Below are 16,384 nucleotides of genomic sequence, written 5' to 3'. Positions count from 1 at the left end.
GGGGGTCCAAGTGGGTGGAAATTGGGGAAAATTGTAAATATACATGATTTTTAAAGAAAATTCTCAGGAAAAGAAAGTTCTTGGAGCCCACAGTCATATTTTCAGGACAATATTTTGTAAACCTCTTTCATGTCCCCACGGGATCTTCTATTTTTTTATTTAAACATATTTTATTGTATAAATGAAGCAAACGGATTAGGCACAAGTTATATCAACATTAAAAAGGCCCTATCCACAATAAATTTTACATAAATTGAGAAATAGCCTAATTTGATCAAAATGAATGCCATTTTTTCATACAATAAATGAAATAATACAACAGATATAAATATGATGAGTTAATGTCATATCACATTAACTAAACCTTTGGCTGGATTTGATGTACTTTGCACATTTCTAAAAATTGAAGTGTTTACTTCTACCGACAGGTTTTCATTTCCTATTAGCAGTGAATTTATATCAATGACAACATCCAGATTTAAATCACTGATATTTGAAAGAAGAGAACGTCTTTGTATATTACAACGAGGACATATAATGAAAAAGAAGTGGTTGGCATTCTCACAGGGGTTTCGACAAATACATTCAGAGTTCTCGGTCAGATTTACTCTAAAAAGGTCATAATTTAACGGACGACATGTGTACCTCATCTTTGTATGCTATATATTAAATTTTCTTTCTCCAAAACTCTAGAAGGATGGTGTTTTTTGATTAACTGGATGTGAAATAGCGGATTTAAAAGTAAAAAGCGAAGGAGAAGATCATGTTTCCACGTCCAACCCGTTCCAAGAAAGTAATGTAGATGGTAAAAAAGAAGAGCGTGTACAAGAAAGTCTATGATCTGGAACGATAAAATCATCTTTGTTTCTAAGTGGATAGGGATTGTTAAAAGCAACCGTAGGTGGTAAGAGATCGTTAAGAAAATAAGGAGTAATAGTTGTTTGCATATGACGGAAGACCAGTAATGATACGTATCGCTTCTCTTTGAGCCTTTTCAAATAATCCCGATTTGTTAAAAGTACATCCATCCCACAATTCACAGGCGTACTCAAACACCGGTAAAATATAAGTGATATACATTTTCAACAAAGTATTCCTATTAAGAATAAATTTTAACTTCCTGAGTACATTTATCTTTTTCATCACAGAATTGTTAACATAATTGACATGATCAGACCATTTCCCACTTAAATTGAAAACAACACCCAAGTGTTTATGTGTTTCAGTAAAATTTAAAAATTCACCACCAAGGATAAGATCAAGTTGACCATTTAGATTTACGGAATTAGTTATAAACAAAACCTCTGTTTTACCAGGGTTGAAGTACGACCTTGCATCAGTCGAAGAGTATTGCTCACTAATTCCATGAACACTATCGTAAAATTTTAAACGAGCATGCTTTTTCATATTATTAACTTTATTTCTCTGTGTCTTGAACATTTTGATATCTTCAAAAATGTTTCTTAATCTAGCTTTTTTACGTAAACGGTCCCTTATTCTAATGTTTTTACGTAATTCCGACGTCATCCAAGGCTTATCGTCTGGTCTCACAGTTACTTTTTTAGAAGGAAAACATATATTTGCAAAAACTAAAAATGTTTTTGTAAAACTTTCACATGCTGCATCAATTGAATCACACATTGAAAAATCACCCTCCCAACCATGATTTGATATAAGTTGGTTAAATTTATTAAAATCGGCGTGTTTGTAAAGCCAAACGTGTCTCTTCAAAACAGGTTTCGTATTAAAAGGTATTTCAATATAAACAAGACTACCGTCATGACCACTTATATTTCTGTCTATATTTACTACAGATGCATCAATGCTATTTAACATGTCAGATAAAAGGATCGGATCAAGAAGGGTTTGTCTACCTGGGCCAAATCTAGTTGGTTCTGAAAATAACATTTGTAAAAATGTATGTCGAAATTATGTCAGACAAAATATGCATTGGGGTAATTCTGAGCATATCTACATTTTAAGTCACCATTTATTAATAGATTTGGAGAAATATCTAAAGCTCGATCTATAGATTCACGTAGGTTAACCCAGAAAGGACTTGCGGCATTTTCCGTTCTATATATTGTACAAATCGAAATACTGGACTGAGGTAGCCCGACACTGACCCATAGTGTACTTTATCACCTAGTCCGAATTATTCTGACGTTTTATCGACTTTTTTTTTTATATCGGTCTGTAGTCGATTAACCGACGACAGACCGATATGAAACAGTTGATAAAACGTCAGAATAATTCGGACTATTCATCACCGTGATCTTCTAGATCAAATACACGTTTTACCTTAAGACTTTCTAGTACATACACAAGAATCCCAAGGATCTTCTATATGCTAGTGCTGGTAGTTTTAGTTTTTATAACCGCTCCTTATAGGATAAGTCTTTTAGGCCAGGTACATGTAACTGCTTTGTTGCTCGACTTTGAATATTTCTATTGTTTCAATGTGTTTTTCGAGACGAGGACACCATGCACTTAACCTGATTCGCGTATTCAATGTGTGGTCTAACTAAATATGTGTATAGCAACCTAAAACTCACCAAGTTCATATATTCCATTGTTCTTTTTAGAACTCCCATAATGGAATTAGCTTTATTTACCTTTTCAGATATAAGTTTATCAAATGATAATTTATTGTCTATGATGACAACGATATCTTTTTCGAAGTTCACAACTTTCAAAGATTAAGTTCTGCCTTTTCCTTAACGGTGTTCTTCATTTGATTAACATTGGAGTGACCCACGCGCACCACTTTGCATTTGTCTTGATGAAAACGGAGATGCCAAGCCTCTGACCACTTTTGGAGAGAAAATAGATCCAGTTGTGAAATCTTACAATCTTCCTCATCTGGGTCTTGTTACATCAGGCATGTCATTTATATAAATTACAAATAAAAGTGGTCATAAACTGACCCTTTCGGTATGCTACTTATTACATGGTTCCATTCCGACGACTTTTCTCCATTCACGACGACTCTTACTTTGCTATCCAAGAGGAGAACCTCCCCGATATTCCTTACTTTACCAGTTTATGGATTAGTTGTCGATGGGAAACTTTATCAAATGCTTTCATAAAATCACAATAAATAAAATCGATACATCCTCCTTGATCCAAGATTTCTGTCCATTCATCCATGACCTTTAGAAGTTGTGACCGTAGATCTGCCTTCAATGAAGCCATACTGTGCTTTACTGAAAGTTTGTATTTTCGCAAATGTATCATAGGATTGGTCACATCATCCTCGATATCCAGGGGTTACGTTCACTTTCGCTCTCTACACAGAGCGAACGTGAGCGTAACCCCTGGATATCGAGGATGTGGTCAAATAGGCATCAAAAAGATGCACGGCAAGACTGGAATTGTGAACCCATGACCTCGAAATTAAAACTGGGAACAAACTATCACAGAATTGGTTGGAATAGGCAACGTGGCTGCATCGGGCATTGGCTTCAGCAATATTAACTTAAAAGCATTGTCATTTTTAATTCACTGCTGTTTTGTATCATTCATCAATGATCCAGGTACAGGTCATTGAACACATGCAGGGTTATTCTAGATCTCAATCAAAAAGAAAGCGAATGTAATCATTGATGGGCTCATGGTAACCATGGCAGTGTAGTGCAATATCATTCATGAAAAAGCTTATTTTTTCTGACCTGACCACTGAAAAGCTTTGCTTCTCAAAAGATCATGTCAAAGCTTGTACATGACCCTGTCTGTCTGGGAGATCGGAATGTTGCACGCATGTAAGCTTATTTGAAAAATGGATGCAGACTGTCAAGTCGGGGAGGAAAGTGCGATAGTGTAGAAGACGTTTGGCGTCTGACGTTAATCGACGCCAGACCGATATAAAAAAAGTCGATAAAACGTCAGAATAATTTGGACTATAACTGAGGTAAAAGATGATGCAGATTTAGATAAAGGTCTTTGCATCATATTTATTATTGAATATTGTTTGTGTTGCTTTCTCAGAATTTCAATCTTTACTATTTATATAACTAGAATAGTTGACGTCATAGACCTGGGCACGTACTCATGAACCCGTTCTCATGCTCAAGCGATGGATTTTGTGCTCAAGCCCAATTTCTTGAACCGTTTGTAAATTATTAATAAAACAGATAATTATGTCAATCATTTTGAAAAACTTGAAGACTTGAAGCCAAATAATGTTTTCAATGTTCACATTTGACTTTTTGATCGTTTGACATGATTTAAGTGAGTTACAAGAAAGTCAGTTTGAGCACAAAATGCATGTTTGAGCATGAGTACGGTTTCATGAATACAGGCCCCCAGTTGCTCTATACTTTTAGCATTTCTGATCTCTTCCTTTTGCAAGGGTATTAATATCATCTGCAATGCATTGCTTTGTAAAAAGATAAGATAAACTTTGTTTCTGTGGTAATATTTATAAAACTTTATTGCATATTATACATGTACACCCAAACAACATTATGCCTGGGTTAAAATATAAATAAACAATACAAACACAATCATATATCTGTATTCAGAAATTCACCTACAGGAAATCCATCAAATGGTCACTTATTGCAATGTATTGTGTATTTCCCCTTTTTGACTCTGACTCTCAGCCACCAGCACGGGACCATTCCAACTGGTTTGTCAATGTTTTTTAATGTAACATTTCAGAGGTTAAACCTGACAGATCTGCAATTGTTAATTCAGACCTTCAATGTCTTTGCCATTAAGCTCGCCACAGTTTAAGCTCACAAGTCCTTTAGGCCAAGAGAGCAAATAAAGGGTTCTGAACCGTGTCCCTATCCGTAGGGCTCTTCTAACTCATTCACCCCTGAAATTTCATAATAAACTATTCCAACCTTTGAATTGGAAGAGTTCAAACGTGTCTTCAGGGGTGAACGAGTTAACTGTGTTGCTGAGTGTCCTTTGTAAATTTGAGCTGTCTCCTCTGTGACAGCAAGTGGTCAACATCGAATATTAATAAATATCAAACTTCAATTGCAAATAAGAATGCGATTCGAACTAAAAAAAATACTTGCAGAGGGATTTAAAATTTTTGGCTTAATACAAACACACAAGAAAAGAAATTGTAAATATTGTTATTATCATTGAAAAACACCTTTGATATAGTGCCCTCAACAAAGTATCACTAAAAAACCACTTTGATATAGTGCCCTCAACAAAGTATCACTAAAAAACACCTTTGATATAGTGCCCTCAACAATGTATCACTAAAAACCACCTTTGATACAGTGCCCTCAACAAAGTATCACTACAAAACACCTTTGATATAGTGCCCTCAACAAAGTATCACTAAAAAACACCTTTGATACAGTGCCCTCAACAAAGAATCACTAAAAACCACCTTTGATATAGTGCCCTCAACAAAGTATCACTAAAAACCACCTTTGATATAGTGCCCTCAACAATGTATCACTAAAAACCACCTTTGATACAGTGCCCTCAACAAAGTATCAATACAAAACCCCTTTGATATAGTGCCCTCAACAAAGTATCACTACATAACACCTTTGATATAGTGCCCTCAACAAAGGACATAGATAAATATAAATCTTCAGTCTATTTATAACATTGACAAAAATATTAAAATTCAAACTAAAAAATACTTGCAGAGTTATTTCAAATGTTTGTCTGAATACACAAAAATATCATGATTTCGTTACATGTATCAGAGAGGTATATACGTCTCTGCATGTATCACTAAACATTTGATACAGTGCCCTGTCTAGATACTGTGATTTGCGGTATACAGATATACATTTCATACAATCAATTTAAACAACAGAACCAATTACATTATGTAGCTCTATACAGTATGAAGGACCTCACTGGAGCTCTCAGCTGCCTTATCAGACACATACTATTGGTCCTATTAGCCACCGGGGTAAAACCTGTGTGTGTGTGTGTGTGTGTGTGTGTGTGTGTGTGTGTGTGTGTGTCTGTTGTTGTGCTAGAGGTGTATTGGACGGTGTTTTGTTTTGTGATGGGACCATGCTTTTAAAAGCATTTTTTTCCCATAGTTTCACCTCATTTAAAGACACTAGCACACACCTCAGATCATTTTATGTTCCACTTGGGGTACTGGAATTGTGTGGGCGAAATAAAAATTAAAATGCTTCCTTTGAAAACATTTCATACAATGAAGACATTGGGGACAGAATCCTTGCCAACTATGAGAAGGCTGGTGTTAACCATTTAGCCAAATCACATCTTGAAAATTGGTTTGACCAAAATATGAAATATTGGACAAATGTTGTTTTGACAATAAACAACACAGTGTTCTAACATTAACAAAAGCGAAAAAAAAAAGTTCAGTCTTTAATCCATTCAACACTGTAGACCATAATGGACTCATCCAGATCAATGAATGGTAGTCTACTAAAGTTACCTAGGGGTGAAAGGGTTAAATTTCGCTGATTTGCTAAAATTGTCTACTTTGGGGGATCAATATTTCAAAGATTTCTGGTCTAGTGGTATATTAGGGTAGGGATGGATTTGATTTGCCATTAAATTTGTTGAGTGTATTTTTCACAGAATACCAGAACTGCCAAATTATGAAATCAGCAAAAAAATCCCTTTTACAGTATATGTTGTTACTATGTATGTAAGTGAATATAATTTGATTCTTAAATGCAATCATTTTTTTACATAAAACATATTGTCCATCCATCCGTCGAATGAATCAAACACCAAATTCATACATTGTACAGTAATGTCACTAGCATAAAAAAATCAATAATGCTTCAAACAGTTTTAAAAATTGATTTGGTATGTCTAACAAATGAAAACATATCAAACTAAAACGTGTTCCAGTCCAAATGGATGTTAGCGATATGGTGTAAAAGTAATAAAAACTAGATTAAATTAACTCCATGATTGGACTTCATGGAAACCCCCCTCCCCAAATATCTACAATGTTCAAAATCTATTCATGAAACAGCGGCTGAGCTTTGCTGCAGAAACCTGTATTACACTGTGTTAGAGTACTTAAGTCAAGGTCAAAGAAGTCGCAGTGTCCTCGTTCCAGGGTGCAACACACAGCCTTTCCATGTTGTACCTATCATTCATGAAACAGTGGCTGAGATATGCACCATTATTTAAGCACTTGAGGACAAGGAAAAATGTTAAATTGAGGTCACCGTGACCTCGTTTTCAGGTGTTACACACCACATCCCCATGATGTATCTACATACAAAGTGTGATGCTCATTCATTAAAAAGCAGCTGACAAATGCTCTGAAAACCATTATTTAAGAACTTGAGGTCAAGGACAAATGTCAAATTGAGGTCACAGTCACCTCATTTTAGGATGTAACATACAGCCTTCAAATGACGTATCTATAAACGAAGTTAGATGCCCAATCATGGCTGAGATATGCTCCAGAAACCTCGGTCAGCACGGACAGGCGAGACAGGGTGAATACTATATACCCCAGACTTTGGTCGAAGCATGGATATAGAAAAACAACAGCATTGTTTAAACCGTCAGCAGGTATAATAATCTATGAATCAATAATGACATGGTAGCTTTCTATGTTTATTATCACAGCATTTAAAACAAAACATTGTCCCTGAGGCTGACACTACGGACGAGCATTGATACATAGATCACATAGTTTATCAAAATGTAACAATGAAACGTACAACAAGGAAGCAAGTTTAAACGGTGAGATTTCATTACTATTATTATTAATAAGTTATTCCCCAAATATTCTGGTTTCTCCATGTTTTAAAGTTACAAAACAGTCCTCAGACAAGTCAGCTTTCCTCAGTTCTTCAGGCAGCCTAGTCTGTGGTTCCAGATAAAACTAAATTAATGAAGAAAGAAGTTGTGTCAAGGTTAGATAATACAGCATAATAGATATTTCGGTTCTCTTTGTCGCTATAGCATCCTCAATATCCAGGGGTTACGCTCACCTAACTATCTATTCTAGATATTGAGGATGTTGCAATAGTTACATTAATGAAGTTATACAGCATAATAGATATTTAGGTTATCCTTGTTGCTATAGTTACATTAGTCAAATTATACAGCATAATAGATATTTAGGTTATCCTTGTTGCTATAGTTACATTAGTCAAATTATACAGCATAATAGATATTTAGGTTATCCTTGTTGCTATAGTTACATTAGTCAAATTATACAGCATAATAGATATTTAGGTTATCCTTGTTGCTATAGTTACATTAGTCAAATTATACAGCATAATAGATATTTAGGTTATCCTTGTTGCTATAGTTACATTAGTCAAATTATACAGCATAATAGATATTTAGGTTATCCTTGTTGCTATAGTTACATTAGTCAAATTATACAGCATAATAGATATTTAGGTTATCCTTGTTGCTATAGTTACATTAGTCAAATTATACAGCATAATAGATATTTAGGTTATCCTTGTTGCTATAGTTACATTAGTCAAATTATACAGCATAATAGATATTTAGGTTATCCTTGTTGCTATAGTTACATTAGTCAAATTATACAGCATAATAGATATTTAGGTTATCCTTGTTGCTATAGTTACATTAGTCAAATTATACAGCATAATAGATATTAAGGTTATCTTAGTCACTATAGTAAGATTTGTTAAATTATACAGCGTAATAGATATAAAGGTTATCCTTGTTGCTATAGTTACATTAGTAAAATTATACAGCGTAATAGATATTTAGGTTATCCTTGTTGCTATAGTTACATTAGTAAAATTATACAGCATAATAGATATTTAGGTTTTCTTTGTCGCTATAGTTACATTAGTAAAATTATACAGCATAATAGATATTTAGTATTTTTTTGTCGTTATGGTTACATTTGTAGATTGACAACATAATAGATATTTAGTTGTTTTTTGTTGCTATGGTTAGTCAAATTATACAGCATAATAGATATTTAGGTTATCCTTGTACAGCATAATGTATATTTAGTTTCCCTTTGTCGTAAAGGTTACATTTGTAGATTATACAGCATAATATATATTTAGGTTTTCTTTGTACAGCATAATGTATATTTAGTTTCCCTTTGTCGTAAAGGTTACATTGGTAGATTATACAGCATAATATATATTTAGTTTCCCTTTGTCGCAAAGATTACATTGAGTAACTCGGTATAAAAGATTGCCTAATTTATTTTCAATATCGACAAACCTCTGTCAATGATTACCTCGATCTCTATATATAATGTAAGGTTAGTATAACATTTCCCTTCGTCTCTCTGTCAATGATTACCTCAATCTCTATATATAATGTAAGGTTAGTATAACATTTCCCTTAGTCTCTCTGTCAATGATTACCTCATATGTAAGTTTGAAGGTTCCCCAGTGGATCCCTAAGGAGTTCCTTGACTTGACATCTGTGTGGATTTGTACAGCCTCTGCTGGATCCACGTGCTGGGCTGCCATCACTGACCTGTACGAAGAATCAAATTTTTCGTGCAGCATTACACTTTCCTCAATTTAAAACTGTGACGAATCATATACAATATATCTGAATGACAAAAATAAAAAAGGTACTTTGATCTCATAGCAAAACGAAATTATGCAGTATCGATAATGCCATACTCTATAGAAATATACAAAAGATATGATCTTAATAAATGTTTTTAAAGTTAAGTGTAACTGATTTGTGTTTCCTTCTTTTTTTGAATGATATATAAAAGTCACATTATTCTGTTCAATATTTAAATATTTTAAGTTTTAAAGAACAATAAAAAAAGTGTAACATTATAAATAGAAACAGTAAAAATACAAAATATTTCAGGGCTGATCATGATCATAATATAGCAAGTTTTGGATTAGACTGAACAATTACTGAATGGAAAACTCACAAGCTTTTTTATAAAAAAAAAGTAGAAGAGTGTGGACTTGGTACATATTCAAATAAAAAACAGCATATTGTAAATCAAAAATGGAATTTCATTGACAGACTACTAAATATGGATACATGATTGGAGTTGCAAGCATTTTGTTTTTCTTTTTTTGATACAATCTTCAGAGTTAAATCACTCATGAAATATTTCAAAATTAATGTAGCAATGTAGCAGTATGAATTTTTATATTTGTATTTGTTGTAGTTAACTTTTGTAGATGCAAGTTCTGTTCAAAGATATAGATAACATATGTACAGTGGTCTTTTATTATACTTACCTTTATTACATATTTCTGTATGTTTAAAATGTAACAACAAAAACGTTTTGGATTAGTAAATCATCAAAATAGTCAATCGACTGATTCTAAGCTGACATCCACTTTCCTTTTATGAGAGACTGTGCAGTCCATAAAATGTTATAGGGTCTGAAGTAACATATCTGTTATATTTTAATGAATCTTTGATGAAACAAATAGGAAACCGAGTGATTGATATAATCAATGTTGTGTTAACTCATTCACCCCTTAAATTCCATAATGAACTATGCCAACTTTTGAATTGGAAGAGTTCAAATGTCCTTCAGGGGTGAATAAGTTAACCAGGGGAGTATGAAGGGGGGACAACTCTTATTTAAACTGAGATGCAAGATGCATTGTTTTGTCAAGGTATAGAGAAACTAGAAAACGTCTGGAAGGCATGAATGCTGCACCCTAAGCCCTGTGGTTGATCTATAAACGTTGACCTTGACTTCATCTTTGTTTTAACTCTAAGACATGAAGTTTAAGAGGTGAAGTTGGCAGCATCGTGACGATGAATTGTGATGGAGTAGAAATGGACAGAATGGACATTGGTAACACCATGTACCCCCCTGTCTTGGGTTGTGACACCCAGCTGTCTAAGATTCTGATACCCAGCTGTCTTGGGTTGTGACACCCAGCTGTCTAAGATTCTGATACCCAACTGTCTTGGGTTGTGACACCCAGCTGTTCAAGATTCTGACACACATCTGTGTAAGATTCTGACACACATCTGTCTAAGATTCTGACACCCAGTTGTCTAAGATTATGACACCCAGCTGCCTAAGATTCTGACACCAAGCTGTCTTGGGTTCTGACACCCATCCGTCTAAGATTCTGACACCCAGCTGTCTTTTGTTCTGACACCCAGCTGTCTTGGGTTGTGACACCCAGCTGTCTAAGATTCTGACATCCAGTTGTCTTGGGTTGTGTCACCCAGCTGTCTAAGATTCTGACACAATTCTGTCTAAGATTCTGACACATGTCTGTCTAAGATTCTGACACCCAGTTGTCTAAGATTATGACAACCAGCTGTCCAAGATTCTGTCACCCAGCTGTCTTGGGTTCTGACACCCAGCTGTCTTGGGTTTTGGGTTCTGACACCCAGCTGTCTTGGGTTCTGACACTCATCCATCTAGGATTCTTACATCCAGCTGTCTTGGGTTGTGACACTCATCCATCTAGGATTCTTACATCCAACTGTCTTGGGTTGTGACACCCAGCTGTCTTGGGTTGTGACACCCAGCTGTCTTGGGTTGTGACACCCAGCTGTATTTGGTTGTGACACCCAGCTGTCTTGGGTTCTGACACTCATCTATCTAGGATTCTTACATCCAGCTGTCTTGGGTTGTGACACTCAGCTGTCTTGGGTTGTGACACCCAGCTGTCTTGGGTTGTGACACCCAGCTGTCTAAGATTCTGATACCCAGCTGTCTTGGGTTCTGACACCCATCCATCTAGGATTCTGACACCCAGCTGTCTTGGGTTACGACAACCAGCTGTCTTTGGTTACGACAACCAGCTGTCTCAGGAGAGATACATGTCCAACATTATTACAAATAAAATATTTCACATTAATTATTATGAGGTAAAATGTGGTAGAAATCACCTACCGTGGTGCGTATGCACCAATAGGTATTGCAGACAGATCAAATGGCCCGTACTCCTCCCCTATTTCTTTGAAGCCTTCACAGTATGCTGTGTCACCAGCGAAGAAGAAGCTGTGTTTAGGTCCTTTAACGACCCAGCTTCCCCACAGAGCCTAAAAAGGAAATCAACAATATTCAGTAAAGTGGAACCTTACTTTACGGGTGTTTCAACAATCCAGAAACGCTTACGGTACAAATTACTCCAGTTTGGTAAAATAAATTCAAGAGTGAATGTTTTGATCTCTTGTCCTTGAATGTAGCTTCTTTAATAAAATCTACAAATCATTAAATACATTTGTGATAAAATATTGCAACCCAGGTATACTGTTCATTATAATATGGTATTGTATACAGATATATAAATTATAACGACAGTTTGGTCCAATGATTCATAAATAATAGCATTTTAATATTAAAATAAATGTGGTATTATATATACATGTACACATGTATTCAAAAACATCATAATCATAATATTATATACACACAGTACATCTTTGTGAATTACAGGGTATGTATAGCAAAACCTGTGAAAACCAAACATCGGATCGCGGGGAACATAACTTTGGTAAGGAAAAAACACGGGACAGACAACTACACCTACTTACCTTATTGGTCTCTGCAACTACCACACCAAACTGACACCTACTTACCTTATTAGTGTCTGTAGCTGTCACACCAAACTGACACCTACTTACCTTATTAGTGTCTGTAGCTGTCACACCAAACTGACACCTACTTACCTTATTAGTGTCTGTAGCTGTCACACCAAACTGACACCTACTTACCTTATTAGTGTCTGTAGCTGTCACACCAAACTGACACCTACTTACCTTATTAGTGTCTGTAGCTGTCACACCAAACTGACACCTACTTACCTTATTAGTGTCTGTAGCTGTCACACCAAACTGACACCTACTTACCTTATTAGTGTCTGTAGCTGTCACACCAAACTGACACCTACTTACCTTATTAGTGTCTGTAGCTGTCACACCAAACTGACACCTACTTACCTTATTAGTGTCTGTAGCTGTCACACCAAACTGACACCTACTTACCTTATTAGTGTCTGTAGCTGTCACACCAAACTGACACCTACTTACCTTATTAGTGTCTGTAGCTGTCACACCAAACTGACACCTACTTACCTTATTAGTGTCTGTAGCTGTCACACCAAACTGACACCTACTTACCTTATTAGTGTCTGTAGCTGTCACACCAAACTGACACCTACTTACCTTATTAGTGTCTGTAGCCGTCCGTTTACACCAGTGCTGTGCTGGGGTCAGAGCAAACATTATGTTTGGGTTAGGAGAATGTTGGTGTTCCTCCCACCATGACAGTTCCACAACGTTTTTACACCCGGTATTAAGCATCCACTGCCTTGTTCCAATGGGAACATACCACCACAACTTGTCCCCAAACTTTCTGTTCAGACTGACCACAGATCCGTGGTCAAGATGGTCATAGTGGTTGTGGCTTATCACCACAGCATCCAGAACTGTCAAATCATCAACCTTGCAGGGGGGAGGGCGGTATCGCTTTGGTCCTAGCCACTGAACCATGGAGCATCGGTCACTGAAGATTGGATCGGTCAGTACGGTGATACCATCCAGTTGGACCAGTACACTAGCGTGGCCTATCCATGTGGCCTGGACACCTGAATTAGGTGGATTCTCTAACTGGTCAAACTCAGGCGTTAGGACTGGTAAATGTTTGTCCAGTTCCTGTTCCAAAGAAAAATACAATTCAAATAGACTGAACAATTAATGTATATTTGTCATGACATCATTTTAGGAAAATAGGACAAAAATACTGTGTAACAGGACAAGGAAAAGTGATAAAGATAGTGCCGTCGCTGGGGCTCGAACCTGCGACCCTTGCCTCTCCAGCCTGATGCTCTACCACTGAGCTGAAGGGAAATTCCCCACATCTGAGCTTGTAAGGCAACCTAATTAATCTACATCTTTTACACTATTCCCCCCTTTTTTCAAACATCAACCCAGGTTCTTTGACTCCCCGCCAATGGTTATCCTACTTTGAACGGGAAGGGTCACCGGCACCAATTTGTAATAGGACGAGAAATAGTGATAAAGATAGTGCCATCGCTGGGGCTCGAACCTGCGACACTTGCCTCTCCAGCCTGATGCTCTACCACTGAGCTAAAGGGAAATCCCCCACAGCTGAGCTTGTAAGGCAACCTAATTAATCCACATCTTTTACACTATTCCCCCCTTCTTTCAAACACCAACCCAGGTTATTTGACTCCCCGCCAATGGTTATCCTACTTTGAACGGGAAGGGTCACCGGCACCGATTTGTAATAGGACGAGAAATAGTGATAAAGATAGTGCCGTCGCTGGGGCTCCAGCCTACGACCCTTGCCTCTCCAGCCCGATGCTCTACCGCTGAGCTTAAGGAAAATTCCCCACAACTGACGCTTGTAAGACAACCTAATTAATCCACATCTTTTACAACTGTATTCAAGGAAATGTTCAACACAGTTTACTTTTTCGCCTTTTTTACCCTCCGCAATTAGAGCGAATTTATCATTACAGCAAACAGTAGTAAGAGATATCATAAACATAGTCATCAAATGTAAAGGGCAAAATTATCACTGGGCGAAAATTGGTTTTACTGATGCAAGGCGTAAATGATACAAAATAAAGCAATATGAATTTGATATATACAAAAATATGTATATGCATGCTGACCTTAAAATTACAAGTTTTTCTTCGTGAAATTTGGAATTCAGTATATATTCACTTTGAATGGAGGTGGATAGGTGTGTATACATGTGTGGGAAAGAGTATTAGATGAGCATGCTTGCTTCTTTGACTTCAGTATTAAACAGATGGTCTCTTTGCTTATATGGAAAGGTGAAACATTTTATTATGCTGTGCATTTTATATCAACAGACACCGGGGGGGGGGGTGTAAATGAAAAATCTGTTCTAAAAAAATTGTCAAGGAGAATGTTGATACATAAGACACTTCACCCTCAATCAATTATGTCATAAAGAGTCACAAAAAAACCCTTACTTGTGTTTTACATGGAATATTACTGCAGTCTTTCTCAGCTATTAACATTTTATACATAAATTTAAGTACAAAATCAGGATCTTTCCATGTCTTCCAGGGATTTTTGTAAACACCATTGGTACATAAGGGCTTAGTCCTTGTGCTTTTGTTTATTCTTGAGTCTGTTGTATTCACGGAGGCCATGTTTTCAGTTGTATCCACGGAGGCCATGTTTTCAGTCATTCTGAAAAAGAAAATGATTGGATGTTAAGTTAAATAGAACAGGTGTTTTTTAACATTTTCCAAATTTCTTCTGTAGGTTTGTTACTATATTGTAGCGGAACTAGACTGGGTCAATTGTTGGTGACCAGGTAGCTCAATTTGTAGAGTATCCGTCTAGAGTTCGAACCCCGGTCTTGCCGTTATATTTTCTCTTTCTCCTATTACACTATTAATACGGTGGTCATGCAGAGAATTTAAGTCTGATTTCATATTTTCCCACCGAGCTTTTCTATAGAGTGTGATATTTCAAGGCTTTTGGATGATTTTGTTTGGGGTACATATATAGGTATCAACAAAGACAATGTCGTGGTCAGATAAACCTGGCATAACCTCGTTGGCTTTGGTTTGGATTGTTGGTAATCACTAAGTCAAGGATTTTTAACTCTAGTTTGGTTCATCACAGACTTAGAATTCCGTGGGTTCATGGACCATTTGAGTTAAGTCTGTATCATCCACAAGATTTAGGAACTGCACGTGTATATTTTGGCGAGTTGAATTTGGTTTCAGAATTCCATTTTTCCACTAAAAATACCAGTGTAAAAGATGTGCATTGGTTATATAAAGAAGTATTATTATAAGAGTCCCTCTGTTTACAAACTTGTCCAACTTTTATCTGTAAATAATGTCAAAGAGTTGTCAAATCTAGGTAAATATTTATATCTAGCCACTAAGCGGCGAAATTGATTAATTAGCTACACGTATTTATAAATTTTTGTGCTTTTGTATTATGTTCTTTGTTTAGTTTGCAGTTGTATGCTTATAGTCACTCTCCTATAACATATATACATGTACAATGTATCATGATTAGTTTGTACGTATAAGTCTTAAGACTTTTGGTGAATAAAGAACTTGAACTTGAACTTGGTTAGGTTGCCTTACAAGCATCAGCTGTAGGGAATTTCCCTTTAGTTAAACGGTCTTTATTCTATCTGATACGATTTTTGCCGGCTGCGACGTTACGCGGCGCCTGTCAAACGTATCTCGCCGTGTGACACTTTGATTATCTAGTATGGATTAGTCTTTGGGCATGACCCTAGCTCCCCCTTTCTTACTACCATTCTGGTAAAGGAAAGATTACGATTGACTAGTACCAGTGTTCACTGAAAATGACAATAAAATGTACGGAAAAAATAATTTTGCTCTAACTTACCAAAGACGTCTGCTATTGCGTAAGCGGACGTCCCTTTTTCGACCTCAGATCTGACGCAAACCGAAAGTAGGCTTCCTTCCGGAATTTTCGGATTTTATCTATGTGTCTT

The 16,384-nt window shown here is 36.3% G+C and overlaps 1 protein-coding gene across 2 annotated transcripts; it reads right to left on the bottom strand.

Annotated features, from left to right (window-relative positions):
* Positions 1-5,940: 5,940 nt before the first annotated feature.
* LOC110443904 (N-acyl-phosphatidylethanolamine-hydrolyzing phospholipase D-like) lies at positions 5,941-16,362 on the bottom strand. Of its 2 annotated transcripts, none has more exons than XM_021488362.1 (6): positions 16,276-16,362; positions 14,865-15,087; positions 12,478-13,551; positions 11,789-11,937; positions 9,306-9,420; positions 5,941-7,819 (listed from the first exon to the last, which is right to left on the bottom strand). In XM_021488362.1, the coding sequence occupies exons 2-6, from the start codon at positions 15,084-15,086 to the stop codon at positions 7,709-7,711; spliced, it is 1,671 nt and encodes a 556-aa protein (XP_021344037.1). In that variant the 5' UTR covers position 15,087; positions 16,276-16,362; the 3' UTR covers positions 5,941-7,708. The 2 variants fall into 2 exon arrangements, with proteins under 2 accessions (XP_021344037.1, XP_021344038.1); XM_021488363.1 differs by having other exon boundaries at positions 13,063-13,551.
* Positions 16,363-16,384: the final 22 nt, after the last annotated feature.

The sequence above is a fragment of the Mizuhopecten yessoensis genome, unplaced genomic scaffold (assembly GCF_002113885.1).
Source record: "Mizuhopecten yessoensis strain PY_sf001 unplaced genomic scaffold, ASM211388v2 scaffold716361, whole genome shotgun sequence".
Classification (NCBI taxonomy): Eukaryota; Metazoa; Mollusca; class Bivalvia; order Pectinida; family Pectinidae; genus Mizuhopecten; species Mizuhopecten yessoensis.
Note: the sequence above shows the minus strand (reverse complement) of the source record. Positions and strands in the feature narration are given on the sequence as shown.

Coding starts and splice junctions, on each gene's coding strand:
- LOC110443904 (XM_021488362.1), bottom strand. CDS start 15,086: ATGACTGAAAACATGGCCTCCGTGGATACAACTGAAAACATGGCCTCC. Junction 9,421..11,788: donor ATTGGTGCATACGCACCACG/GTAGGTGATTTC, acceptor TTCTTCGTACAG/GTCAGTGATGGCAGCCCAGC. Junction 7,820..9,305: donor CCTTCAAACTTACATATGAG/GTAATCATTGAC, acceptor TCATTAATTTAG/TTTTATCTGGAACCACAGAC.